The sequence below is a fragment of the Capricornis sumatraensis genome, chromosome 4, assembly GCF_032405125.1.
Source record: "Capricornis sumatraensis isolate serow.1 chromosome 4, serow.2, whole genome shotgun sequence".
Taxonomy (NCBI): domain Eukaryota; kingdom Metazoa; phylum Chordata; class Mammalia; order Artiodactyla; family Bovidae; genus Capricornis; species Capricornis sumatraensis.
This window is the reverse complement of record NC_091072.1, coordinates 163,981,455-164,007,888: the sequence shown is the minus strand read 5'-3', so window position 1 is coordinate 164,007,888 and position 26,434 is coordinate 163,981,455. Positions and strand designations below refer to the sequence as shown.

At 55.8% G+C, this 26,434-nt stretch overlaps 2 protein-coding genes across 4 annotated transcripts; both read left to right on the top strand.

The window, feature by feature from the left end:
- Window positions 1-8,032: 8,032 nt before the first annotated feature.
- CHKB (choline kinase beta) lies at window positions 8,033-11,304 on the top strand. 2 transcript variants are annotated; one of them, XM_068970688.1, is made up of 11 exons: window positions 8,033-8,283; window positions 8,455-8,563; window positions 8,843-8,956; window positions 9,147-9,280; window positions 9,538-9,633; window positions 9,833-9,891; window positions 9,979-10,060; window positions 10,188-10,296; window positions 10,441-10,544; window positions 10,804-10,898; window positions 11,046-11,304. In XM_068970688.1, exons 1-11 carry the CDS (start codon window positions 8,060-8,062, stop codon window positions 11,210-11,212), a joined length of 1,293 nt encoding a protein of 430 aa, XP_068826789.1. In that variant the 5' UTR covers window positions 8,033-8,059; the 3' UTR covers window positions 11,213-11,304. The 2 variants fall into 2 exon arrangements, with proteins under 2 accessions (XP_068826789.1, XP_068826790.1); XM_068970689.1 differs by having other exon boundaries at window positions 10,804-10,885; window positions 11,046-11,257.
- A 1,565-nt stretch (window positions 11,305-12,869) lies between these two features.
- CPT1B (carnitine palmitoyltransferase 1B) lies at window positions 12,870-20,422 on the top strand. 2 transcript variants are annotated; one of them, XM_068970713.1, is made up of 18 exons: window positions 12,870-13,121; window positions 13,459-13,598; window positions 13,903-14,077; window positions 14,291-14,392; window positions 14,566-14,703; window positions 14,801-14,878; window positions 15,748-15,855; window positions 15,930-16,014; window positions 16,621-16,816; window positions 17,099-17,284; window positions 17,364-17,469; window positions 17,559-17,675; window positions 18,088-18,252; window positions 18,328-18,462; window positions 18,555-18,707; window positions 19,194-19,307; window positions 19,806-19,898; window positions 20,027-20,422. In XM_068970713.1, the coding sequence occupies exons 1-18, from the start codon at window positions 12,981-12,983 to the stop codon at window positions 20,108-20,110; spliced, it is 2,316 nt and encodes a 771-aa protein (XP_068826814.1). In that variant the 5' UTR covers window positions 12,870-12,980; the 3' UTR covers window positions 20,111-20,422. The 2 variants fall into 2 exon arrangements, with proteins under 2 accessions (XP_068826814.1, XP_068826815.1); XM_068970714.1 differs by lacking the exon at window positions 14,291-14,392.
- Window positions 20,423-26,434: the final 6,012 nt, after the last annotated feature.

Genomic DNA, 26,434 nt, shown 5'->3' with positions numbered 1-26,434 from the left:
CCGAAGAATTGATGCTTTTGAACTGTGGTGTTGGAGAAGACTCTTGAGAGTCCCTTGGACTGCAAGGAGATCCAACCAGTCCATTCTGAAGGAGATCAGCCCTGGGATTTCTTTGGAAGGAATGATGCTAAAGCTGAAGCTCCAGTACTTTGGCCACCTCATGCGAAGAGTTGACTCACTGGAAAAGACTCATGCTGGGAGGGATTGGGGGCCGGAGGAGAAGGGGACGACCGAGGATAAGATGGCTGGATGGCATCACGGACTCGATGGACGTGAGTCTGAGTGAACTCTGGGAGATGGTGATGGACAGGGAGGCCTGGTGTGCTGCAATTCATGGGGTCGCAAAGAGTTGGACACGACTGAGCGACTGAACTGAACTGAACTCGGACAGTAAAGTGTCTGCCTGCAATGTGGGAAACCTGAGTTCGATCCCTGGGTTGGGAAGATCCCCTGGAGAAGGAAACGGCAACCCACTCCAGTATTCTTGCCTGGAAAATCCCATGGACGGAAGGAGCCTGGCGGGCTACAGACCACAGGGTAGCAAAGACTCAGACACAGCGACTTCACTTTCACTCTCACCAGTGCGGGAGACACGGGTTTGATCCCTGGTCTGGGAAGATCCCACACGCTGCAGAGCAACTAAGGGCATGCGCCGCAGCTGCTGAGCCCATGCCCTCGAGCCTGGGAGCTGCTGCAGCAGTGAGCCTGCAGCTACGGACGCAACTGGAGCACTGAAGGCCACGCGCCCTGCAGTTCAGGCTTGCAAGGGAGGCCGCCCCAGTGAGAGCCCCACACATTGCAGCCAGAGAGGAGCGCCTGCTTGCCACACCGAGAAAAGGCTGTGCAGCAACACACACAGTGCGGCCGAAAGAAAACAGATAAAATTGTTTAAGAAGAAACAAAGTCGGAGATACCAAGGGAACACTTGATGCAAAGATGGGTACAATAAAGGAGAGAAACGGCAAGAACCTAACAGAAGCAGGAGAGATTACGAAGAGGTGGCAAGAATGCACAGAAGAACTGTACAAATAAGGTCTTAATCACCCAGACAACCATGATGGTATGGTCGTTCACCTACAGCCTGGAATGTGAAGCCAAACGGGCCTTACGAAGCATTACTAGAAACAAGGTTGGTGGAGGCGGTGGAGTTGCAGCTGAGCTCTTCCAGATCCTGCGAGATGGCGCTGTGCCACTGCTGCACTCACTACGCTAGCAAGTCTGGGAAACTCAGCAGTGGTCACCAGACTGGGAAAGGTCAATTTCCATTCTAATCCCGAAGAAAGTGAAGTCGCTCAGTCACATCTAACTCTTTGTGACCCCGTGGGCTATAGGCTACCAGGCTTCTCTGTCCATGGGATTCTCCAGGTAAGAATACTGGAGTGGGTTGCCATTTCCTTCTCCAGAGGATCTTCCCGACCCAGGGATCGAACCAAGGTCTCCCTCATTGGAGGCAGACGCTTTAACCTCTGAGCCAGCAGGGAATCCCAAAGAAAGGCAATGTCAAAGAATGTTCAAACTACCATACAATTGCACTCATTTCACATGCTAGCACGGTAATGCTCAAAATCTTTAAAGCTAGGTTTCATCAGTATGTGAACTGAGAACTTCCAGATGTACAAACTGGATTTACAAAAGGTAGAGGAGGTTGAGGAGGAGATTCCTTGGTGGCTCAGTGGTAAGGAAATGCCAGCCACTGCAGGGGACACAGGTTCCATCCCGGGTCTGAGAAGATCTCACATGCCACAGAACAGCTGAGCCCGAGCACCACAACCACTGACGCTCACGTGCCCTCGAGCCTGTGCTTTGCAGCAAGAGAGGCTGCCACTGTGAGAAGGCTGAGCACTGCAGCCAGAGAGCTGCCTCACTCAGCCCAACTAGAGAAGCCAGTGTGCACATAGCAACAACGAAGGCCCAGCACAGGCCAGAATGCATCAACAAACAAACCGTTAGAAAGAAAAGGCACAGGAACCAGAGATCAGATTGCCAACATCCACTGGATCACAGAAAAGGCAAAGGAATTCCCAAAAAAATCTACTTCTGCTTCATTAACTATGCTAAGGCCTTTGATTGTGTGGATCACAACAAACTGGAAAATTGTTACAGATAGGAATACTGGACCACCTTACCTGTCTCCTGAGAAACCTGTATTCAGGGAAAGAAGGAATAGTTATACCTTACATGGAACAACTCACTGGTTCAAAATTGGGAAAGGATAATATCAAGGCTGTATGTTTCAACCTGCTTATTCAACTTCTATGCAGAGTACATCATGTGAAATGCCAGGCTGGATGAATCACAAGCCAGAATCAAGATTGCCAGGAGAAATATCAATAATCTCAGATATGCAAATGATTCCGGGAGGAGGGCACAGCAACCCACTCCAGTATTCATGCCTGGAGAATCCCATGGACAGAGGAGCCTGGCGGGCCACTGGGTCGCAAAGAGTCGGACACGACTGAAGGGGCTGAGCACATGCATGCAGATGATACCACCCTCACGGCAGAAAGTAAGGAGGAGCTGAAGAGCCTCTGGACGAAGGCGAAAGAGCAGAGTGAAAAAGCTGGCTTAAAGCTCAACATTCAAGAAACTAAGATCACAGCATCTGGTCCCATTACATGACATCACCCTTACGGCAGAAAGTGAGGAGGAGGTGAAGAGCCTCTGGACGAAGGCGAGAGCTGGCTTAAAGCTCAACATTCAAGAAACTAAGATCACGGCATCTGGTCCCATCACTTCATGGCAAACAGATGGGGAAACAATGGAAACAGTGACAGACTTTATTTTCTCGGGCTCCAAAATTACTTCAGATGGTGACGGCAGCCATGAAATTAAAAGATGCTTGCTCCTTGGAAGAAAAGCTATGACAAACCTAGACAACGTATTAACAAAGCAGAGACATCACTTTACCAACAAAGGTCTGTATAAGCCAAAGCTACGGTTTTTTCAGGAGTCATGCATGGATGTGAGAGTTGGACCATAAAGAAGGCTGAGCGCTGAAGAATTGATGCTTTCAAACTGTGGTGCTAGAGAAGAGTCTTGACAGTCCCTTGGACTGCAAGGAGAACAAACCGGTCTATCCCAAAGAAAATCAATCCTGAATATTCACTGGAAGGACTGATGCTGAAACTGAAGCTCCAATACTTTGGCCACCTGATGGGAAGAGTCAACTCATTGTAAAAGATTCTGATGCTAGGAAAGATCGAGGGCAGGAGGAGAAGGCAGAAGCGAGGATGAGATAGTTGGATGGCATCACTGACTCAGTGGGCATGAGTCTGAGCAAACTCTGGGAGATAGTGAAGAAAAAGGGAAGTCTGATGTGCTATATATATAGTTCATGGGGTTGCAAAGAGTTGGACATGACTTAGTGACTGAGGTTCTTATATGTGAGATTATTATTACTTGAGAGTAGACAATGATAACCTAAAAAGACATACTATAAAATCTAGAGAATACACATTAAAAATCACAGAGAGACTTGCCTGCTGGTCCAGTGATTAAGACTCCACGCTTCCAATGCAGGGGGCATGGGTTCAGTCCTTAGTCAGGAAACTAAGATCCTGCATATCGTGCGGCATAGCAAAAAATAATAATAATTAACAGAGATATAGCCAGTTAGCTGAGTGAAGATAAAATGGAATTTTGAAACAGACTTGTTTAATAAGAAAGCAAAAATAAGATAAACAGGGCTTTCTTGGTGAACAGTCAAAAATAAATAAATAAAATTGTTTTTTTTTTTAAGATTAAGGAGCCTTTTAAAAAATAAATAAAGCAAAGGTTAAAAAAGAAAAAGAAAGAAATAAAACAAAGAAGGGACAAATATAAAACAAATAGCAAGGTGGTAATTTTAAGACCAAGATGTCAATTTCATTAAATAGAAATCTTCTAAACTCTTAAGTTACAATGCAGAGACTGCTAGACTGTATAAAAAATGAGACCCAACTACTGGCTGTCTCAAGAAATGAACTCTAATATAAAAACAAAAATAAGCTAAATGTAAAAGGCTGGAACAGAGCAGGAGAAACAAGTTAGAACAGAAATCTTTTTGGAATTTTGCTTCATTTCTCTTTATGTTAGCTCATTGTTAGCAAATAGAATTTTTTTTTTTTTTTTTGTCATGCCACATGGCATGGAATCTTAGTTCCCAGACCAGAGATCAAACTTGGGCCCTTGACACTGAAAGCATGGAGTCCTAATCACTGGTCAACCAGGGTATTCCCTAAGTGCAACAGATTTTTTTATGTTGATTTTGTGCCCCACAATTTTACCATATTTATTATTTCTTTTTTCCCAGAAAATTTAAAAATATCCCATTTATTATCAGGAAGCTAAAGTTGAAACTCCTTATAGCTTCACAGAAATGTTTTCACTGAAATATATACTTTCCCCATTTTCTTTTTATTGAGGCACACTGATTTATATATATGAACCCCAGGTGTACAACACAGCGATCCACCATCTTAGAGTTTACACTCCGTTCATCATCGTTATGAAAGATCGGCTGTATTCCCTGCGCTGTGCAGTACACCCTCCTAGATTACTCACTCTACACATGGACATAAAGAGGCAGGCTGCACTTCTTAATCCCCTACCCATATCTTGCTCCTTCTTATCTATTGTTTCTAATACTTTTGGCGGGGTCTCCGGGGTTTTCTACATGCAAAGTCGTGTCATCTGCAAACAGTGGTAGTTCCACTTCTTCCTCTCCAAGCTGGGTGCCTTTTCTTTCTTTATCTTGCCTAACTGCTCTTGCCAGGTTTTCCAGTACTGCGTTGAATAAGAGTGGTGAGAGTGTGCATTTTTGTCTTGCTTCTGATTTTAGAGGTAACTTTCCATTTTTCTCCACTGATTATGATGTTAGCTATGGGCTCATCCTGTTGCTGTTTATTTGCTAAGTCGTATCCGAGTCTTCCATGACCCCATGGACTGTAAGCCCTCCGGGTTCCACAGTCCATGGAAATTTTTAGGCAAGAAAACTGGAGTGGGTTGTCATTTTCTTCTCCAGGGATCTTCCCAACCCAGGGATCTTCCCAACCCAGGGATCAAACCCATCACCACGTATGGCCCTTATTATGTTGAGGTACATTCCTTCTATGCTCACTTTATCTTTTTTAAACCATAAATGGGTGTTGAATCAAATCCTTTTTCTTCATCTATTGAGAAAATCATAAGGTTTTCATCCTTTGTTTTGTTAATGTGGTATATCATATTGATTTGGGGATACTGAACCATCTTTGAATCCCTGGGATAAGTCCCCCTTGATCATGGTGTACGGTCCTTTTAATGTATTCTATTTGGTTTGCTAGTGTTTTGTTGAGGATTTTTCAATCTGTGTTCATCAGACATGGTACCATGTGTGTGTGCTGTTATCTGCTTTTGTAATCTGGGTGATGCTGGCCTTCAAAATGAGTTATGAAGCATTCCCACCTCTTCAGTTTTCTAGAATATTTTGAGATAAATAGCTATTAACTATGCTTTGGTCTCCATGCAGACCAACTTCTGATTGCCCCATTAAGTAGCAGTGACCCTATCTACTCTTAGTAATTGGGGTCTATTATCCCTTCCTTCTTCGCCTGCTGGCTCGCCAGCATGAGGAGATCAAAATGACCTGGTGGAATTTGCAGATCCTGGTTCAGTGGAGGCGTCCTTCCCTGGAAGCAGAGGAAGTTCCCTTTGGAAGTGTTCCCTACCTGGGAACCAAGGGGTCTAACCCAGCAGAGCTTAATGTTACAGAGACAGAAGTGGCTAAGTCTGCAAGTGGGTCACTGAGTATGGCGGTGAGCAACAGGGGGCTCAACCCCCTGGGCTCTTGGGCCTGTGTCGCTGCTCCTGGATGCAGTGTATGCGCCCAAGTCCTCACGGCCCTGCCCTAGAGCTGGGACTTTACCCAGGTCTTTAAGAAGCCGTTCCGTCTTCCCGTTAGACTGGCTGCTTACAGCTAATACAGAATGCTACAGAAGTGGTGGGCCCCAGGGCAGCTCACGCTTTTGCACTGTGGTGCTGCAATCCACGGGGTTGCCAAGAGGGAGACACGACTGAGTGACTGAACAACAAATGGCAACTCACACACTGTTGTCCATGTTTCACCGTAAAATGAGCTCCTTTTTCTTTTTAAGGGAGAACCTTTTTTAAGTGGAACTTTTTTGTTGTTGTTCAGTCACTCAGTCGTGTCCAACTCTCTGTGACCCCATGGATTGCAGCACGCCAGCCTTCCCTGTCCTTCACCGTCTCCTGCAGTTTGCTCAAACTCAGGTTCATTCAGTCGATGATGCCATCCAACCATCTCATTCTCTGCCACCCCCTTCTCCTCTGGCCCTCAACCTTTCCCACCATCAGGGTCTTTCCCAGTGAGTCAGCTCTTTGCATCAGGTGGCCAAAGTATTAGAACTTCAGCTTCAGCATCAGTCCTTCCAAAGAATATTCAGAGTTGCTTTGTTTAGTACCAACTGGTTTGCTCTCCTTGCAATCCAAGGGACTCTCAGGAGTCTTCTCCAATACCATAGTTCAAAAGCATCAATTCTTCGGTGCTCAAAAGGCACTCAGCCTTCCTTATGGTCCAACGCTCACATCCATACCTGTTCTTGTTGTTCAGTTACTTAACCCTGTCCAACTCTTTGTGATCCCATGGACTGCTGCACGCCAGGCTTCTCTGTCCTTCATCTCCTGGAGCTTGCTCAGACTCATGAAGGGGAGGACAGAGGATGAGATGGTTGGATGCCATCACTGACTTGATGGACATGAGTTTGAGCAAGCTTTGGGGGTTGGTAGCGGACAAGGAAGCCTGGTGTGCTGCAGTCCATGGGGCTGCAAAGAACCGGACACGACTGAGCAACTGTACTAAATCAGATAGGACCTTGGCTTTGCTACCGCACTGGCCTTAACAAAAGCCCTCACTACCTGGTCTGCTGCTGCCGCTGCTGCCAAGTTGCTTCAGTCGTGTCCAACTCTGTGCGACCCCACAGACGGCAGCCCACCAGGCTCCCCCGTCCCTGGGATTCTCCAGGCAAGAACACTGGAGTGGGATGCCATTTCCTTCTCCAAGGCATGAAAGTGAAAAGTGAAAGTGAAGTCGCTCAGTCCTGTCGGACTCTTCCAGACCCCGTGGACTGCAGCCCACCAGGCTCCTCCACCCATAGGATTTTCCAGGCAACAGTACTGGAGTGGGTGCCATTGCCTTCTCCCGCCTTCTCCGCTGCCTGGTCTAAAATAAGGCTTTCCTCCTCATTTCTCTGTCACAGTACATGCTGCTCGTTTCCTTCATAGTTCCGTTCACGAGGAGTAATTGTCTTGTGTGTTTATCTGCCTCCTCCCACTGCAGCTAGTCGAGACGCTCCGGAGGGCGGGGGTGCATCCAGCCTTATAGACTGCTGCTATCATATAGATTCAATCATATATATCATATACGTATACATGTCAACCATATATACATATCATATATACGCATATATCAGCAATCATATAGACTGCTACAGTTCATGGGGTCGCAGAGTCGGACACTACAGAGCGACTGAACTGAACTGCCTTGCCCGACTGCCCCGGGGGCCAAATGTGTCCACCGAGGGGCCGCCGCCGCCCCCGCTGCCCTGTGCGCTCCCAGACCCTGGCGAAGGCCCACCTTGCCTCACAGGAGCGTTCCCGGGTAGCCGCCCTGAAGAGTCCGACCGGCTCCTAGGACGCGCCACCGGCCTACGTGATTCGCCCACGTAACAGGCCAGGCGCCGAGGGCCCGACCGCTCATAACGCTTCTGATTGGCCCGCGCCATTTCCTGCTTCCGGGTTGCGGTCCAAACAACGGCCTATCTCTCGGCGGCCGGGCCAGGAGAGAGAGGCCATTGGCCGTCGCCCTGAGCAGGGGCGGGGCATAGCGTCGGAACGCGCGCCGGGACCATTGTCTCCTGGAGAGCCGAGCGGGGCCGCCGAGAGCCGAGTAGAACCAGGCAACCCGAGTGCGACCCGAGCCGCACAGGCTGGCCGGAAGCGGAGCCGAGCGCGGCCGGAAGGAGCCGAGCGCGCCCGCAGGGCCTCAGCGGCGACGGGGCGTTGGCCCGGCCGCGCCGGAGCCATGGCGGCCGAGGGGACCGATGTGGTCGGAGGAGGGCCTCTCGGAGGCTGCCTGACCAAGGACAGCTTGCTGCAGGCTAAGTGCCCCGACGCGGCCCCGAGCCGGCGGCGTGGCTCGGCGCGCTCACGAGACGCCGAGCGCCGCGCCTACCAGTGGTGCCGAGAGTACTTGGGCGGGGCCTGGCGCCGGGCGCGGCCGGAGGAGCTGAGGGTTGACCCAGTGAGGTGGGAGGTCAGGGGTCACCCCCTCCTGTGCGCGCGCCGGGTCGGGCTCGGGCCCTGGGGACCCTCGGCGTTCCTGGGCCGGGGGCGGGCCGGGGGCGCGGGGCGCGGGGGCTGGACGCCGGGCCTGTGGAGCGGACGGCGGGCTGAGCGCGCCCTGCTGTGGGTCTGCAGCGGAGGCCTCAGCAACCTGCTCTTCCGCTGCTCGCTGCCCGACCACCTGCCCAGCGTTGGCGAGGAGCCCCGGGAGGTGCTGCTGCGGCTGTACGGGGCCATCCTGCAGGTGAGGGGCGAGTGAGGGCCGCCGTGGCCCTGGGACCCCTCGCCCAAGTCTGGCAGGTGGTGTGGCCCCCACTGCGCAGTGGAGGACACTGAAGTTCAGGGGTTGAGTATTTTGTCCATTATGATACCAATGCCTGCGCTCTGGAGCCCCCCACGCCCCCCCCCCGGGCTGTGAGTCCCAGCTGTTGTGGGAGGAGCAAGTCAACCCTCGTGTGTGTTAGCGTCCCTTTGCCATTGGCCCTTTGTGACTGTGGTCCCTTCACTGTCCATCTTCCTTCAGGGCGTGGACTCTTTGGTCCTTGAAAGTGTGATGTTCGCCATACTTGCAGAGCGGTCGCTGGGGCCCCAGCTCTACGGAGTCTTTCCAGAGGGCCGGCTGGAACAGTACATCCCAGTACGAGCCTGGCCCTGACCTACCCGAAGCACTTCCTTCCCCCCCAACCCCCTTCCCAGTGTCTGCCTTCACATCCCTTACCCCAGGTAGGGAATTTTCCCCAAGCCCTGACTCCACCCCACCTCCGTTCCCCCACCCTTCCCCCACCTGCCCCAGCCCCTTCACCACCCTGATAGGTTCCTGGGTGCAGAGCCGGCCGCTGAAGACACACGAGCTTCGAGATCCAGTGTTGTCTGCAGCCATTGCCACGAAGATGGCCAAGTTCCACGGCATGGAGATGCCTTTCACTAAGGAGCCCCACTGGCTATTCGGGACCATGGAGCGGTGAGTCAGGAGCCCGCACATGACTGAGGCCCCAAGCTGCCAGTCACTCCTCTGGGCTGCAACTGAATGTATCTGATGCTCTGTCCTCCCCTCCAGGAGAGTGAAGCCAGTGTCCCACTGTCTAACATGACCTCTTACAGAACAGGCTTCCAGAGATTGCCAGACAAGCCATTCAGTGACAGAACAGGCAGGACAGCCTGGCCGAGGGGAGAGGGGAGGGATGGTACACTGAGTGTATCCTGTTATTTGGGCTTTAGGTACTTAAAGCAGATCCAGGACCTGCCCCCTACCGGCCTTCCCCAGATGAACCTGCTGGAGATGTACAGCTTGAAGGATGAGATGGGCAACCTCAGGTGGGGGCAGACAGGACAGGGTAGGGGCAGGGGTCCGGGAGGGGGCTGGACAGAGAGCACAGGGAGTGTGGGGTGTGGGCACCTAGTGGGCTCCTCCCCAGGATGTGCTGAGGGCTGGAATCAAGGCCTAGCCCACAAAGATGCTTCTGACCCTCCTTTGTCACTCTGGCTCAGGACCCATGCCCCTGTTCCCCTACAGGAAGCTGCTAGACACTACCCCATCACCAGTGGTCTTTTGCCACAATGATATCCAAGAAGGTAAGAGAAGGCATCTGAGTCTCCCAGCCTCATGTGAGGGGGGCCAGAGGGCCCTGGAGTGACCAGAATCTCACCACTTTCCTCCAGGGAACATCTTACTGCTCTCAGAGCCTAAAAACACTGACAGCCTCATGCTGGTGGACTTCGAGTACAGCAGTTATAACTACAGGTGAGGGTGAGCAGATGGCCTCCATGGGCCTGTTCCTACAGTGCCCTAGAAAGGCTGACCAGGCCTTCATCTCTGCATCCTAGCTGCCCAGGGTATTTGGGGCTGAGTGTCCACCTTATTCCCTCAGGGGCTTTGACATTGGGAACCATTTTTGTGAGTGGGTTTACGATTACACCCACGAGGAGTGGCCTTTCTACAAAGCGCAGCCTGCAAACTACCCCACTGAGGGACAGCAGGTATGTGGGCCAGAAGCTGGGGGAGCAGGACCTGGCCTGTACGGGAGAAGGAGGGTAAAGTCCGGGAGGAATGGTGAGGAAGGGTGTTCACTGGGAAATCCTCACCAGGCGTCCCACTTCCTGACTCTGGTCTCTTGATCTCAGCTCCATTTCATTCGCCACTACCTGGCAGAGGTGAAGAAAGGTGAGGCCATCTCCCAAGAGGAGCAGAGGAACCTGGAAGCAGATTTGCTGGAGGAAGCTAATCGGTGAGGGGAGGCAGGTGGCAGGGTAGAGCAGGATGCAGAGGAAGGGTGGACGCTGGGCTGCAGGCGAGGTGTCAGTGCAGAGTGGCGGCAGGAAGCGAGGGGGAGGTCTGAGGCTGGTGGAGAACAGTTTGAGACGGGGAAGAGTCAGGACAGGGTGGCTTAGGGCGACGGGGAGCAGTCAGAGCCTTGGGGCGCGTCCGTCCTGGTGGCGGGGCTCAGGCGGCGCCGGGTGTCCTCTGAACGCTTCTCTTGCCCTTAGGTATGCCCTGGCATCTCATTTCTTTTGGGGTCTCTGGTCCATTCTTCAGGCATCCATGTCCACTATAGAATTTGGTTACTTGGTAAGTAACCCAGGTACGTGCGATAGATGCGGGGAGAGAGCGCATCAGGGGCCTCAGGCCCCCTCTGACATCTGTGCGTGGTCAGGTGGCCATGGGCAGACTGAGGGGCTGGGGGGTGCTGGGCCCAAGCATTCGCACCATCTGGGAATTCTTTGCCTAGGAGTATGCGCAGTCTCGGTTCCAGTTCTACTTCCAGCAGAAGGGCCAGCTGACCAGCTTGCACCCCTCATCCTGACTCCGCCTCCAACTCCTGGCATTTCTCCTGGAGCCTCCAGGGCAGGACCTTGGGGGGAGGGGCACAGGGGAAGCCCTAGGGAGCTGGGCTGAGCCGCACTGAAACTGGAGTTAAGGAGGCTGATCTCCCCCGGGCCCCAGGTTCCCCCCGCGGGAAGTGGGCAGAAGCCCTGGCGTGTGCACCATAGGACAATAAACTCGCTGCGCCCCTCGCGCCCTGTCCTCGCCCCCGCGCCCTGTCCTCGCCCCCGCGCCCTGTCCTCGCCCCCCTTGGGTGTTGCGGAAAGCACCCACCAAGAATTGCACACAGATGGACCAAGGACCGCTGCAAGGAGCCTCGCGGTCCCCTCCTGAGAAGTACAGCTGTTGGGTGATCTGGGCTTGACGCTGGTCAGGGGCCGTTCTGCCAGTGGGAGCCGTCTGCACGCCCCATCCCTGGCTGCTGCTTCAGTTCAGTTCAGTCGCTCAGTCGTGTCCGACTCTTTGCGACCCCATGAATCGCAGCACGCCAGGCCTCCCTGTCCATCACCAACTCCCGGAGTTTACTCAGACTCACGTCCATCGAGTCCGTGATGCCATCCAGCCATCTCATCCTCGGTCGTCCCCTTCTCCTCCTGCCCCCAATCCTTCCCAGCATCAGAGTCTTTTCCAGTGAGTCAACACTTTGCATGAGGTGGCCAAAGTACTGGAGCTTCAGCTTTAGCATCATTCCCTCCAAAGAACACCCAGGGCTGATCTCCTTCAGAATGGACTGGTTGGATCTCCTTGCAGTCCAAGCGACCCTCAAGAGTCTTCTCCAACACCACAGTTCAAAAGCATCAATTCTTAAGCGCTCAGCCTTCTTCACAGTCCAACTCTCACATCCATACATAACCACAGGAAAAACCATAGCCTTGACGGACCTTAGTTGGCAAAGTCATGTCTGCTTGCAGCTTAGATGTGATAAATTCCTGGGGGACTTGGGTTGGGTACTGGGGAGTCAGGGCTGCAAAGAGGGCCCTGAGGCGGGGCTGCCCCACCCTCAGCACTGGCCCTCAGGGAACACGAGGCACAGCTGACACCCGGACGACCTTTTCCCTACATTCGGCTATTTTTAGTTCAAATGCCGCCCTCCTCACGTGAGCCCCGTTGGGCACCCCCAGGCTCCCAGACCTTTGAGAGAGCTTCAGCTTGCAGAAACCCGCTCTGCGTCCCCACTCCTGATTCTCGTCGTGAGGCGGGGGTAGATTGTCGTTGCGCCCCGTATCTGTTCTCAACCCAAATTCGGGAGTGGGTGTCAGGTTCCTGGCGAGGGCGGGTCTTAGGTGGCCTGCCCTGAAGGACGTGCGGACACGGGCCAGAGCGACTGGCCGCACAATCGAACAGGAGCAAACCCTAGCTGTGAGTGGAGTTGCGGGCTAGCTCGGGCCGCCGACCGGGCCCAGGGCTCTGAGCTCGCGTAGGGGTGGGGGTGTGGGGGAAAGGGTGGGTGGAGGCTGGTGCCAAGGTCCCACGTGACACGGCTAGGGGTACGCACACCCCGCCTCACTCCAAACCAGCCCTACTCCGCTTCCGAGGCCACTCACCCCCACCCCCGAGGCCGCCCTTTGCTGTCCTCGGGGTTGCTGAACTTTTCAAGGCCTTGACCCCCTTGCCGACCACCGCACCATTGTGCGAAAGTTCTGAGGCGGTTGGCGAGGCTGAAGGACCGACCTGCGGCCAGGGGTTGGGGGAAACCAGGACACTACGCGGGGCTGGCCCAGGGAGGGAGGTGGGGGCGGGCCAGAAGCGCGGACAATAGGGGGGGGCGGAGCCTCGGCTCGGCGGCTGAGCCTGCCCACGCCCCCTCCTGCCGCCTCCCAGGTGCCAAGCAACCCCCAGGATGGCGGAAGCGCACCAGGCTGTGGCCTTCCAGTTCACTGTGACCCCAGAGGGGGTCGACTTCCAGCTCAGTCGGGAGGTGCTGAAACAGATCTATCTGTCTGGGGTCAGGTCCTGGAAGAAACGCCTGATTCGCATCAAGGTGGGCGCAGGCGGTCCTGGCCTCTATCTCCCAGCAGGTGCAGAATCCAGCCTTCCAGGGAAGCAGAGGCCAGGTGTCAGCTGCTGCCCGTTGTCAAGGTCCTCCTCCCCTCCCTGGGCTGGCAGCTCTGCTGAGTGACAGGCTCCAGCCCTGCAGAGCCCAGAGGGGTGTTCAAGGTGTGGGGGTGGGGGGGAACAGGAGCAGGAGGTGGTCCTGGGGCACAGCAGTCAGGTGCTGCAGGTGTGGGATTTGGAGGAGTGAAAGCGGGCAAAGGCCTCACAGGTCTCCGCTCACCGAGCCCTTCCTGCTCTGTGAGCATGCCTGTTTCTGCCCGCAGAATGGCATCCTCAGGGGCGTGTACCCTGGCAGCCCCACCAGCTGGCTGGTCGTGGCTATGACAACAGTGGGTTCCTCCTACTACAACGTGGACGTTTCCATGGGACTGGTCTATTATATCCAGAGATGGCTTCCTGAGGGGTAAGAAGCAAGGCCATGAGAGAGGGCCGGGTGGGCTCTGCGGCCGGGACTCCTGGGCCTGCAGGACACTAGCCCCTGGAGGCCACAGCACAGCCCTCCCTGGAGGTGGCCGCCGGCTCGGTCCCTGCTTCTGGGAGTTCGCGTGTGAGGCTCTCAGGCGCTCAGTTGTGAGTGTATCCAGGAAGTTTCTCCGCCTCTGGTGCCTACCCCAGATGGCTTTATGTACATCAGGGCTGCAGAATCAGAATTTCCCTGCAGGTGGCATCCAGTGGAGCCGCTGCAGGCCTCTCCTCTTCTCTGACAGACGTCCCTACCGGACCCCATACACCCGGACGCTCCTCAGCATGGCCGTCTTCTCCACGGGCGTCTGGGTGATGGGCATCTTCTTCTTTCGCCAAACCCTGAAACTGCTTCTTTCCTACCACGGTTGGATGTTTGAGATGCACGGCCAGACCAGCCACTTGACCAGAGTCTGGGCTGTGAGTGGGAGCCGGTGGAGGGGTTCAGGCATCTGGTTTGAGACCGCGGGGCCTCACTTTGGGTTCTGAGCTGGAGGGGACAACCAGGCAGGGCCCTGGTGCCCGGCGGGATGGGTCCCGGTTCCGAGGGGCTGGGGCAGCCCCTCCAGCGTTTGCTACTTTCTGCTCTTTCCTACAGCCTCCCCCTCAACATTCTCCACTCTGCATCCTCAGGTCTGCGTCCGCCTTCTGTCTGGCCGACGGCCCATGCTCTACAGCTTCCAGACCTCTCTGCCCAAGCTGCCGGTGCCCAGCGTGCCAGCCACAGTTCATCGGGTGAGGGCCTGGGTGCAGGGCAGGCTGGACTCAAAGAACTCACTCAGACATGAGACTGCCACCTGCAAAGAGTCAGCCTGAGAGGGAGCCGTGAGGCTGGGCTTGGAGGAAGGTCAGGACACAGGCGGCTCCTGCTGCCTGGCCCTCACACTGATGCTGACTTGCCTGGACAGTACCTGGAATCCGTGGAACACTTGTTGGATGATGAGCAATATTATCGCATGGAGACGCTGGCCAAGGAGTTCGAGGAGAAGACTGCCCCCAGACTGCAGAAGTACCTGGTACTCAAGTCCTGGTGGGCAACCAACTACGTGAGTTCTACCTGCTAGGCTTACCCTCACCCGGCCTGTGTGCTGGCTGCTCACACCCCACCCTCTGGCCCGACTTTAACCTCCCATCCACCCCCAGGTGAGCGACTGGTGGGAGGAGTACGTCTACCTGCGGGGCAGGAACCCCCTCATGGTCAACAGCAACTACTACGTCATGGTAAGAGCTCTGTGTTCACTGTGTCCCCACTCTCGCCTCGGGGCAGAACCTGGAGGACAGCTCAGAGCCGCGGTGGTAGTTTCCATGAGCAAGTGGAGGTTCTGGAGTGAGGCCTGAAGCAGAGGGAAGATGGGGGTGCATGTCCTACAACAGCCGTCAGGAGGCTGCTTACAGGTGATGGAAATACTAGGGATCCGGAGAGCCGAGCCGACCCCGCAGCCTGATGCTGTCCCCCGGGCTCCTCTGCCCACTGCCCTGCCCAGCTCGGGCTCTGTCACTTCCTTCCTTGCTCTCCCACTGGCTTTCCAGCCTTGACTTCCCAGCTGTCCTGACAGCAGGGAACTTCCTTAAGTGCGTCTCAAGCAGACCCAGAGTCGCTGCTCTTAGGGCTCAGGTCCCTAACCTGCCGGTCCCTACCCCATGGGAGCGGCCCTCTTCCTGCTCCCAGGCCAAGGCTGCACAACCCACCGGGGGTGCCGCCCAGCCACAGACCTGCTCGCCTTCTCCTCTCCTTCTTCCAAAGCACATTTCAAGTAGGGTGCTGCCATGCCCCTCCTCCACAAAGCTATCTTTCTAGAAACCTATGTGCAGCTTGTCTAGGCCAGAGGTCTTAAGCTGTTCTGTGGTGGCAGAAGCTCTTCCTCCAAGAAAAATAAATAAAATATCAACAGCTCCAAGGGGTTTGGAAAAGAAGCTCAGGTGGAAGCCAGGGCAGGGGGTGACATGACCAGTCATGCGTTTCACCTCTGGTACTTGGCCTCAGAGAGTGTGCAGGATGGACTGGGGAAAGGGGCCGAGACACCCCAGACAGAGGGCCCCCTGTGCACACGCGCCACGGCCTCCCTGCAGGCTCTGCTGTCTCCCTGCAGGACCTCGTGCTTGTCAAGAACACAGACGTGCAGGCTGCCCGCCTGGGAAATGCTGTCCATGCCATGATCACGTATCGCCGTAAACTGGACCGTGAAGAGATCAAGCCTGTGAGTTGTGTTGGGGGTGCGGGCGTGACCGGAAGAGGGGCCGCCATCTGAGCCGTGCTGGGCCTTCCTCCCAGGTGATGGCACTGGGCCTTGTGCCCATGTGCTCCTACCAGATGGAGAGGATGTTCAACACCACTCGCATCCCGGGGAAGCACACAGGTACGGGGTCGCACCCGGGCGCCCGTGCGGGGGCATGGGTGGAGGCCCCTCCCTGCCAGCCGTGGGCCCACCGCGCCAGTGCCTGCTGCCTGGTGCTCCCTGGGCACCCTCAGCATCTTAGGGCCGTGACACTGCGGAAGATAATCAGCTTGTGGCCGATAGTAGACACCTACTGTTCACAGGCACGATGCTACTGCTGGGGCCCTGAGAGGCCAGGACGGAGCCCCGCCCTGCAGAGCTCCCGGCGCACGGGAAGAGTCTCCTGCACCAGAGCAGGAGGGAGCCTAACGGGGCTCCTGCCTTGAGGGGCCTGTAGAGCAGGAGGGCGGGCTTGCCCAGGGCCACCCGAGCGGCGCCTGCATTTCTGGCTCCAGCACAGCCTGTGATTTCCTAGAGCTTCAGGTTCCTTTTCTGTGAAATGCCTCATGGGACTGTGGTTGGCATTAAGTGAGAGACGGGGAAGCTCTGCTCGATGCCCAAAGGTTGGCGGAAGGCAGGCCAGGCGGAGGTCCTCGTGGCCGCCTGGTGTGGGGCTGGGGGCCTTCGGGGAGGCGTGTGGGGCGGGGGCCCTGCTTCTGCCTGAGTCCACCCTGGCCTCTGCCACAGACATGCTCCAGCACCTCCCGGACAGCAGGCACGTGGCCGTCTACCACAAGGGCCGCTTCTTCAAGCTGTGGCTCTACGAGGGCTCCCGCCTGCTCAAGCCTCGGGACCTGGAGATGCAGTTCCAGAGAATCCTGGACGACCCCTCCCCACCCCAGCCCGGGGAGGAGAGGCTGGCAGCCCTCACTGCAGGGGGAAGGTATTGGGGCCCACGCTGGGGCACCAGGAGGAGAGGCGTTCAGTCCCACGTGCCACCCTGGAACTCAGGCAGGAGGCCTGACGGAGGGACGTAGGCCCAGTGTGCCCGGTGTTGACCAGGACCTGCCGTCGTCAGGAACACCGGTGGCAGCAACAGGGAGTCGCTGCTGTGACCTCTAACTGCTGCTGGCTGGATGGGGGTGTGCAGAGGCTGCAGACACAGGTCCTGGGCAGGGCTCTCATCCTGCAGGGGGCCCCGCTCACTCTGCCCTTGTGCCCTCAGAGTGGAGTGGGCGCAGGCACGCCAGGCCTTCTTCAGCTCTGGCAAGAACAAGGCTGCCCTGGATGCCATCGAGCGTGCTGCGTTTTTTGTGGCTCTGGACGAGGAGTCTCACCACTACGACCCAGAGGACGAGGCCAGCCTCAGCCTCTACGGCAAGGCCCTGTTGCACGGCAACTGCTACAACAGGTGCCACGCCCCGGCCCCCCTGCACGCGGGCCCCGGAGCTCCCCCCGCCTCCCCCAACGCCCTTCTCCTCCCACTGCAGGTGGTTCGACAAGTCCTTCACACTCATCTCTTTCAAGAATGGCCAACTGGGGCTCAACACAGAGCATGCGTGGGCAGACGCCCCTATCATAGGGCATCTCTGGGAGGTAACAGGCTCCGGGAGGGGCCCTGCAGCGCAGGCCTGGGGTGGGGTGGCAGGGCAAGGACAGCCTCTCAGCCCGGCCTTCCCCTGCAGTTTGTCCTGGGCACCGACTCCTTCCATCTGGGCTACACAGAGACGGGGCACTGTCTGGGCAAACCCAACCCTGTGCTGCCCCCGCCTCAGCGACTCCAGTGGGACATTCCTGAGCAGGTGTGTGGGCCGAGAAGGGGCAGGGGTGGCTGTGTGAGAGTGGCAAGGGCCTGAGATGCCCTGCAGGCCTCCCCTTTGTCCCAGCCCCACTCTCAGGGGGAAGGTCCGAGTGTCTCTTATGGTCCAGACCGACTCCAGGGAGAACAGAGACCCCAGGACCGTCTGGGGGCTGGAGAAAAACGTGAGGTGTGAGCTCATGTCTGGGAAGCACCTGTCAGTGCCCGCTCCCCCGCAGAGCCCAGCCCCGCCTCTGCGCTGACGCCCCCAGCCTGTCTGTGGCGTCTCCTCCTGAGGACATCGAGGCCTGCCCAGCCTTGCCTTCCTCCGTTACTAACCCTCAGGCCTTCTGGACATGACCCTGGAGTCCTGCCGGAGAGCTCTGCCCCCAGCTGACCTCTCCGTGTCTTGGCAGTGCCAGGCTGTCATCGAGAGTTCCTACCAGGTGGCCAAGGCTCTGGCGGACGACGTGGAGCTGTACTGCTTCCAGTTCCTGCCCTTTGGCAAAGGCCTCATCAAGAAGTGCCGGACCAGCCCTGACGCCTTCGTGCAGATCGCCCTGCAGCTGGCGCACTTCCGGGTAGGAGCCCCGGGCCGCCAAGCGGGCGGGGCGGCACCCGGGCCCACCCCAAGGTTCACCTTCTGTGTTCCCCAGGACAAGGGCAAGTTCTGCCTGACCTACGAAGCCTCGATGACTAGAATGTTCCGCGAGGGCCGGACAGAGACCGTGCGCTCCTGCACCCGTGAGTCCACAGCATTTGTTCAGGCCATGGTGCAGGGGCGCCACCCGGTAAGCCCCCGCGGCCTCGTGCTGAGGCGACCGCTCGGCCTCTGTGGGTTCGGGGCCAGACCCACTCTTCACGGCCCTGTTTCTGCCCCCAGAACGAAGACCTCCGGCGTCTGTTCCGGAAGGCTGCTGAGAAGCACCAGAACATGTACCGCCTGGCCATGACAGGGGCGGGCATCGACAGGCACCTCTTCTGCCTTTACGTGGTCTCCAAGTACCTGGGAGTCGAGTCCCCTTTCCTGGCTGAGGTCAGTGTGGACGGGCGTGTCTGTCCGCAGGCCCGCTCCTGGTGGCTCTGCCTGCCCCACGCCCCTCCCAGGCCTGCGGACTGGCCGCGAGCAGCAGCCTTCCCCTCGTCGAGTGGGTGTCGGCGTGAGGGGGGATGGACGGACCAGCGTGACGTGTCGGGGCGGCAGCGCCCATGAGGGGAGTGCAGAGGCTCGGGGACGGGGGTCCGGGCGGAGGGAGCCTTCAGTGCCCAGACAGCCACTGAGGCCGCGGTGTGGGATGTGGAGCAACAGCTCGGGGTGCGGGTAGAGGCAGGGGCAGGACAGGCAGGTCCTGTGACGGAGGGTTCTGTGCAGATGCTGTGACGGTGAGAACAGACCCCGGGGACCAGGGCCGCGGGCAGGAAGGCCCTGCGTCCGTCCCTTCTGCGTCCTCAGCCAGGACGCCGCAGGCACTGCCTGTCCGCGGGTGTGCAGAGCGTCTGACTGCAGGCCTCCCTGTCGCAGGTGCTCTCAGAACCCTGGCGCCTCTCCACTAGCCAGATCGCTCAATTCCAGATCCGTATGTTCGACCCAAACAAGTACCCCAAACACCTGGGTGCTGGCGGTGGCTTTGGCCCTGTAAGTGCCCTTGAAGGTGGGCAGGTGGGCGGGACCAGGGGACGGGCGTGTCTTTGGAGAGTACAGGGACTCAAGGGGGTCAGACCAGAGGCAAGAGCACAGGCCTGGACCTGCCTGGCATGGGAACAGAATGGGTACCTATAGACCTGTTGGGAGGAAAGCGGATGGGAGCTCACCCCTGCTGGAGTGACCCTGCCTGAAGCTGATGCGCCCTCTGAAGGGGGCTTACAGAGAGTCCAGCTCTCCCACTGAGATTCACACAGGCTAGCTGGTCAGGGAACTGGCGACGCCGTGGAGAGAGGCGGTGCTCTTGAGCCTCCTGAGGGGACGCAAGGCCGTGGGTCCCTTGGTGGGGTCTGCAACCCTGTTTTCCCACGGTTTCCTGGGGGTGGGCCCCTTCCTGTGAACCTTGTGGGCAGAGCAAGGATAACATCAGCTTGGCTTTCAGATCTGCAAGGTCAGCTCACCTCTGCTTCTTTACCCTCCACGCTGCCTCAGGTGGCAGATGATGGCTACGGTGTTTCCTACATGATCGCAGGTGAGAACACCATCTTCTTCCATGTCTCCAGCAAGTTCTCCAGCTCAGAGACGGTGAGTCTGCCCTGCTGCTACTCCGCCTGAGGAGGGTCGGCCCAGGGCGCGTCGGGAAGGACCCTTGCTCCTGTGGCCAGGGGGCGGGGGCTCACCTGGAGGTTGGTCTGAACTCTTAACTTCCACAGAATGCCCAGCGCTTTGGGAACCAGATCCGCCAAGCTCTGCTAGACATCGCCAATCTTTTCCAAGTTCCCAAGGCTGATGGCTAAGGGCTGGAGAGATGCCAGCTGCCCTTCTGTCCCCACAGAGTGGAGGAGGGGGCCTGTGGTCAGCCTTCAGGCACGGGGGTGGCAGCGCATAGGTGCCTAGGCTCCAAGAACATCTCCGGAAACAAGTGCTCCCCAGCGGACACTGCTCCCTGAGGGCTCAGGTGGCAGAGGCAGGGCTGGAGGGAATCTTGATTTTTTTTTCTTGCTAGATGCTAATAAAAATAAGGCTGTATGGTTCTGCTTTAGCCCTTAAGTACCTATGGGTTTTTTGGGGGGTGGGGGACTAGGAGGCCCTTCCCTTGCTCTAGCTCAGGCCAGTGGGGTGGCCAGGGAAGGGCTAGGGCTGGAGACTGTGAGAGGCTTCTGACCTGCTTTAAATACGGGTCTCTGCTGTCCACAGCCACATACGCACTTGGAATAAATTCTTGCTTCAGAACCTCTACCTGTTCCCTGGTGCCACTGTTTGTCTGCTGGAGCTAGGGCCCACCTGCCTCCTCTGCACCGACATGCCCTCTGCACCTCCCTGGGCAGGAGCACAGCTCTGTGCAAGCCTTGGCACAGGAGGAGCTGCAGTCCCAGGCCTGAGTCTGGGTGCCAGGTGGTCGTGTCTGTGAGAGGTCACAGGATGATCTGGAGCAGCAGGCACTCCTTCCTTCAGTCCAGCTTTTTATTAAAATAATATCACCAGTAAACAAAAAAATTAATGTGAAAGTATAAGTGGGTACTCAGTGACCACTGCCGCGAGGCTGAACAAATCTAGATCCCATTGCTCTGCTAGGTGCTGAGAACCAAATGTGCATTAGACACAGTCCTCGGCCTTCTCCTATTAGCCAGTGTCTACCGAGCAGCCGCCGTCTACTTGGCTCTGTGTGGGAGATTCCATGGTGAACAAGGCACCGCGTGCCCACGAGGATGTCACCACTTGGTGAGGCAGGCACGGATCCGGGGACGAAGTGGCTGGCAGGGACACCAGGAGGCTTTTGAGTAATCCATTTAGCAAGAACTTACTGAGCACTCAGTGTGCTAAGCACTGGGACACAGTAGTGAGCGGAACTGGCAAAAACAATCCCTCCCTGTGGGGCTTCAGAGTCTAGTGAGGGAGAAAGGCAATAACCAAGAAGAATGAGCAAATTACATAGTAAGTCAGATGGTAATCAGTGCTAAGGAGAAAAATAAGTGAGGGGAAGGAACAAGGAAGGGATGGGTGGCAATTTCAGACAGAGTGGCAGAGCCAGGCCTTCCCGAGTGGGGCCATTTGACTCAAACCAGCAGGAGAGAAGGGTGCAATCCATGTATATACCTGAGGGCAGAGTATTTCAGGCCAAGAGGGCGGCAAGAGTCAATGCTTCATGGTGGGAGGAGCCTGCTGGGGTAGAGGAACTGTCCCTGAGGCCTGTGGCTGGCGTTAAGTCAGGGGAGGGGCAGGCCAGGCTCTGGCTTCTTGTCATGATGTGGGAGGCCACTGGGGTTTGAGCAGAGGATGATATAATCGGTTGTAAATTTTAATGGGATCACTCTGGCTAACCAGAATAATATTAGAACAAAGTAGGGCACAATACTCTGGCCACCTGATGAGAACTGACTCATGAGAAAAGACCCTGATGCTGGTAAAGATTGAAGAGGGGAGGAGAAGGGGACGACAGAGGATGAGATGGTTGGATGGCATCACCGACTCAGTGGACATGAGTTTGAGCAAGCTCTGGGAGCTGGTGATGGACAGGGACGCCTGGCGCGCTGCAGTCCATGGGGTCGCAGAGAGTGGGACACGGCTGAGCGACTGCGCTGAACTGAGGGCACAGTGAGCATAGGGCAAGCAAGCGCTGCTCCAGGTGACGGTGGGGTTGGGAGAAACTATGGGGCTTAACTAAGGGATGGAAAGCCAAGAGACTAGGGAGCTGGCAAGGGTGGTTCACATTTTATTTGGGTGATTGGGTGATTAAAATTTTTAAGTGTTTGAATCTGGCATGACTGTAAGAAACGTTTGTGAAAATGCCTAAAAATCTTGAAAATATAAATTGAAAGAAAGGAGAGTTAGGCTCCTGATAATAGCTTTGAAGCTTGTCAGAACCCTGAGAGCATGAGATGATTCCCAGGACGAAGAGTCCTAAGCTCTTTTTTTTTTTTTTTTTTTTTCACTTCTAATTTTGTATTGGGCTGAAGTCCATGGGGTCGCTAAGAGTCAGACACGACTGAGCGACTTCACTCTCACTTTTCACTTTCCTGCATTGGAGAAGGAAACGGCAGCCCACTCCAGCGTTCTTGCCTGGAGAATCCCAGGGATGGGGGAGCCTGGCGGGCTGCCGTCTCTGGGGTCGCACAGAGTCAGACACGGCTGATGTGACTTAGCAGCAGCGGCAGTGTAACCAGTTAACAAACAAAACCATGATAGTTTTGGGTGAACAGCAAAGGGACCCGGCCATGCATGTACACAGAGCCTCTTCTGAGTCTTATGAGAAGCTCATAAAAATACAGCTATGCTCACAAAAAGGTGCACTCCGTTTCAGAGCTTTCTTGGGCTTCCAAAAGTGCTTTCACAGACCTTTGCCTCTCAGGTGCCTGCATGATCTACCCTGGGAAACGGTCTGGATTTGGTTGGCCTCTGGGAGACATCAGCTTGCCCAGCCCTGGGAGAACAAGCTGGCTTTTAATTCAGGTTAAATTCAGTCAAAGTTCTTTTATCTCATCTGTTCTTGGTTGAAATAAGAGAAGAAACCACAGTGCTAAACCAGGTGTAAACTTCCCGATAATTACCCACCGGATGCAAGTCTGTATTGGGAACCCACAGATGTATGGATCTGCACCATTAGCTAAGGCTGGCAGCCATAGCACACAAAGCCGGAAATCTCAATGGCTTAGCCCAACTGAAGTTTACCTTTTATTCAGTTGGCTGATAAGCAGACTCTGCTCCATACCATCATTCAAAAATGGGCTGTTAGAGGTCCTGCTTTCCTCAGGTAGCTCTCTAGTTGCCTTGGAAATCAACATCCCTCAGGTCCATGGAGGAGAGAGAAAGAGGGCTCACTCGTAGGAGGCTTTTATGGACTTGGCCTGGTAGTGATACAGAGCATTTCTCCCCATATCCCGCTGGCCAGGACTCACACTGCAACGGAGGCTGGGAAATGTAGTCTAGCTGTGTGCCCAGACTATAAAGAAAGCATTTGCTGAACAGTTAGCCAGTTTCAGATGCACAAGTGCATGGGCAGATAGATGGCTCTGGACTCCCTGGGAGTCCATCCTTCTTGGCATGGTCTTTACAGGGTGTTTCAGACACCCACCTCCACTTCCAGGCCCTCACATTTCAGATCAACTGATTTCTAGTCTCTTACACTCCCCCACAAGAACCCTGAACCCCAACTTCACTCTTCATTTCTTAAGGAGGCAGGCAAATCCACACCTTTGCCTTTACTGAACCTCCTGTCTGGAATCCTGTCCCCTTTCTCAGCCTGGTAAACTCCTTCCCTGAAGCTGTCTTCATTACCCCTCAGTTATTCCTGATCCATGTTTTTCTGGGATGCTATAACAGAAATCAGCTCTAGAAAGTCTCAGGAAATGGTGGAGTGATTGGAAGTGTGCAAGTGGCTCACAGGTAGGAAGGAACAGCCAGAGAACCAGGTTAAGAAGGGGCAGGAACCTGGCAGCCTGGAAAGGGGATGTGGCCCAGACAGAGGACTCAAGAAAGAGACATGTCCTTACTCTGTGCCCAGAACTGTCTGGCTCAACTCTAGATGTATTTCCTACTCTGCTAAGGATCAGAATCCCTGAGAGTGGGTCGCAGGTTTGTCTGAGATCGCAGAGTTCAACGTATTCAAGACTGAAGTTAACAACCTCCTAAACTGCCTTCTCTGCCGCTCCTCCCCATCTGAGCCGGTGGTGTCCGTCTGCAGCTCCTCATCCATGCCTTCTCTCTCCCACATCACCAAGCCTTGTCAAGTCAATCTTCTAAATGGCTCTGACTCTGTACTTCCCTCCACCATGACCACCCCCTCCCCTGTGCCTACCTCCATCATCATGCACCCCAACAGCAACAGCTGCTCCATTTCTACTCTCCCTCCAGCAGCCAGAGAGACCCCTTCACCTTGCCACTCTTAAGCTTACCACCCTCCTAAGGTAACTCTATGTCCTTGGACTGACTTATAGGGGCCACAGTGATCTCTTTAGCCTCCTCTTGACCAGAGCTTTATGTACAGCCTCTCTGGAGTTGAGTAGCACTCTCACTTGGCCTTGCTTGGTGATCTGTGCTTTACTGCCTGGAGGCCAGGGTACCTGGCAGACCGTGGCTGGAACCGGTGCCCACACCTCCCAGATGGGGCCTGAGCTGGGCCCCTGCCTCATCTCCTTGAGCCTCAGCACCCTCTTCTGTGCGGCAGTTGTAACAATGTTGGCAGTGCATGGTAGCTGTGAGAAAAAATATTTGCGCATTCACTACTCACCCAACAGTGGTTACTAGCACTTGCCGTGCCAAATGCCTCCTGTATACTGGAGACACAGTGGTCAAGCAGACTGCCCAGCGTCCTCAGATTTACAATCAGGAGCAAGGGGGGAAACATTCCCATCAGAATGGGGGTGTCCCCTTCTCATCTGAGCTTTGCCGTGCCTCAACCTCAGCCACCCCTCAATCCATGCACGCCGCTCGTTTGAGATGTACCCACTTGAGCAACCAGCCAGGGCAGCCCCTCCCCTTCCGCCCTCAGCGACCGGCCTATGAGACCTCAAGGCCAGGACTTAGGACAGGCCTCAGGCGCGCGTAGGCATGAGCTCGTAGCCCCGCCCGTTCCACTCCAGGAGAGCAGCCAATGAGACCTCAAGGCCGGGACTTGGGACCCGCCTCAGGCACGCATAGGCATGAGCTCGTAGCCCCGCCCCTTCCACTCCAGGAGACAGCCAATGAAAGCTAGAGGTCAGCTCCGGGGGCAGGTCTGGTAACGGAAAGGGGAGGGGCGTCACTCTGAGGAGAGGCCTCATGCCTCAGGCGTCAGAGGCGGGTAGCTGAACAGGACCCGAGCACAGGCAAGTGAGGGTGAGAAAGGCCGGCCCGCCTGGGGGTCCTGTACTCTCCCTTGGTGCCCCAACCCCCAAGCCACGGCATCCCACGCGGTGCTCACCGTCTGACGCCAGACTGAAGGTGTGGCAACTACCAGTTCCTCACCCCGGTCTTCTCACCCTGGGTCACCTCATCCTGAGTCTCCTCATCCTGAGTCTCCTCATCCTGAGTCTCCTCACCCGTGTCTCCTCACCCTGGGTCTCTTCACCCTGTCTTCTCACCCCTCACATCCGGCCCCTCACAGGGTCTCCTCACCCATGTCTCCTCACCCTGGGTCTCTTCACCCCGTCTCCTCGACCCTCGCAGCCGGCCCCTCTCCGAGGTCTCCTCACCTAGGCCCGCCGCTCACCCGCACCTCCTGCAGATCCTCACGTTGCACACCCTGAATTCCATACGCGTGAGCCGCTCACCCATTACCCCACGCCTGGACTCATATCACACAGCTCGAATTCCCACACAGCTCGAATTCCCTCTCATCTGCACACCAGGCGTGGTCCCAGACTCCCCAGGACCACCGCCCAGAGCATCACTCACACATTCTATTCCCATGCTGTTCACACCACCACACACACACACACACACACACACACACACACACCACACAGAAAATCTCTGATCCAAGTACCTCTCTCATCCTCTCACATTTCTCACTCCAGCAAGGTCCCAGATTCCATTAAAGCTCTTCTTAGTGGGCAAGACCCTCAGACCACAAACAGGGCCCCAGGTCCCTGCAATTCTTATGCCTCTGAATTCTCAGTCCCCAGGACCCACGTTCCCTATGCCTCACACCCTAAGGTGGTCCCTCAGTCCCTTCCCAGCCCCACTTTACGTCTGCCCACCTAACCCCTACGGTTGGCTGTTACCCTCATTCCCCTGGGCTTTGGCACTGGCCCAGGTCTTCTCTCCATCCTCAACCTGCTGTCATCCTAGACAACCTCCCAGAAAGGAATGCATGGACCTTAATCCCATGGTCTTCTTCTTCCACTTCAGCTCTTTTCCTGGATCTACTTTCCAGACCTTTCCCTCCTCTGAGATGCAAGCTTACTCTTGCCACAGGCTCCATCCTTCTAGCTGCCTCATGCTCTAGCCCCCAGTCTACCTGCCCCTCAACTCCATGTCCCTTGAAGCCTCTGCTTTGTGTCCACCTCCATCTTACACACTGCTTACTTGTGCCTCCACCACCCACACGTTTCAGCTCCCAGGCCAGTTACCCTTCATCCTGAGGATACTATGCAGCCATGTGATCTCAGTCATACTACCACTGCTTCTCTGCTGCACGTCTG

What these genes read in the sequence shown, in the direction of transcription:
- CHKB (XM_068970688.1), top strand. Translation starts at nt 8,060, where the DNA reads ATGGCGGCCGAGGGGACCGATGTGGTCGGAGGAGGGCCTCTCGGAGGC. An exon ending in CTATTCGGGACCATGGAGCG is followed by an intron (nt 9,281 to 9,537) that starts GTGAGTCAGGAG and finishes TTTGGGCTTTAG; the next exon opens with GTACTTAAAGCAGATCCAGG. An exon ending in GATGAGATGGGCAACCTCAG is followed by an intron (nt 9,634 to 9,832) that starts GTGGGGGCAGAC and finishes GTTCCCCTACAG; the next exon opens with GAAGCTGCTAGACACTACCC.
- CPT1B (XM_068970713.1), top strand. Translation starts at nt 12,981, where the DNA reads ATGGCGGAAGCGCACCAGGCTGTGGCCTTCCAGTTCACTGTGACCCCA. An exon ending in ACTTGACCAGAGTCTGGGCT is followed by an intron (nt 14,078 to 14,290) that starts GTGAGTGGGAGC and finishes CTGCATCCTCAG; the next exon opens with GTCTGCGTCCGCCTTCTGTC. An exon ending in ACAGCAACTACTACGTCATG is followed by an intron (nt 14,879 to 15,747) that starts GTAAGAGCTCTG and finishes GTCTCCCTGCAG; the next exon opens with GACCTCGTGCTTGTCAAGAA.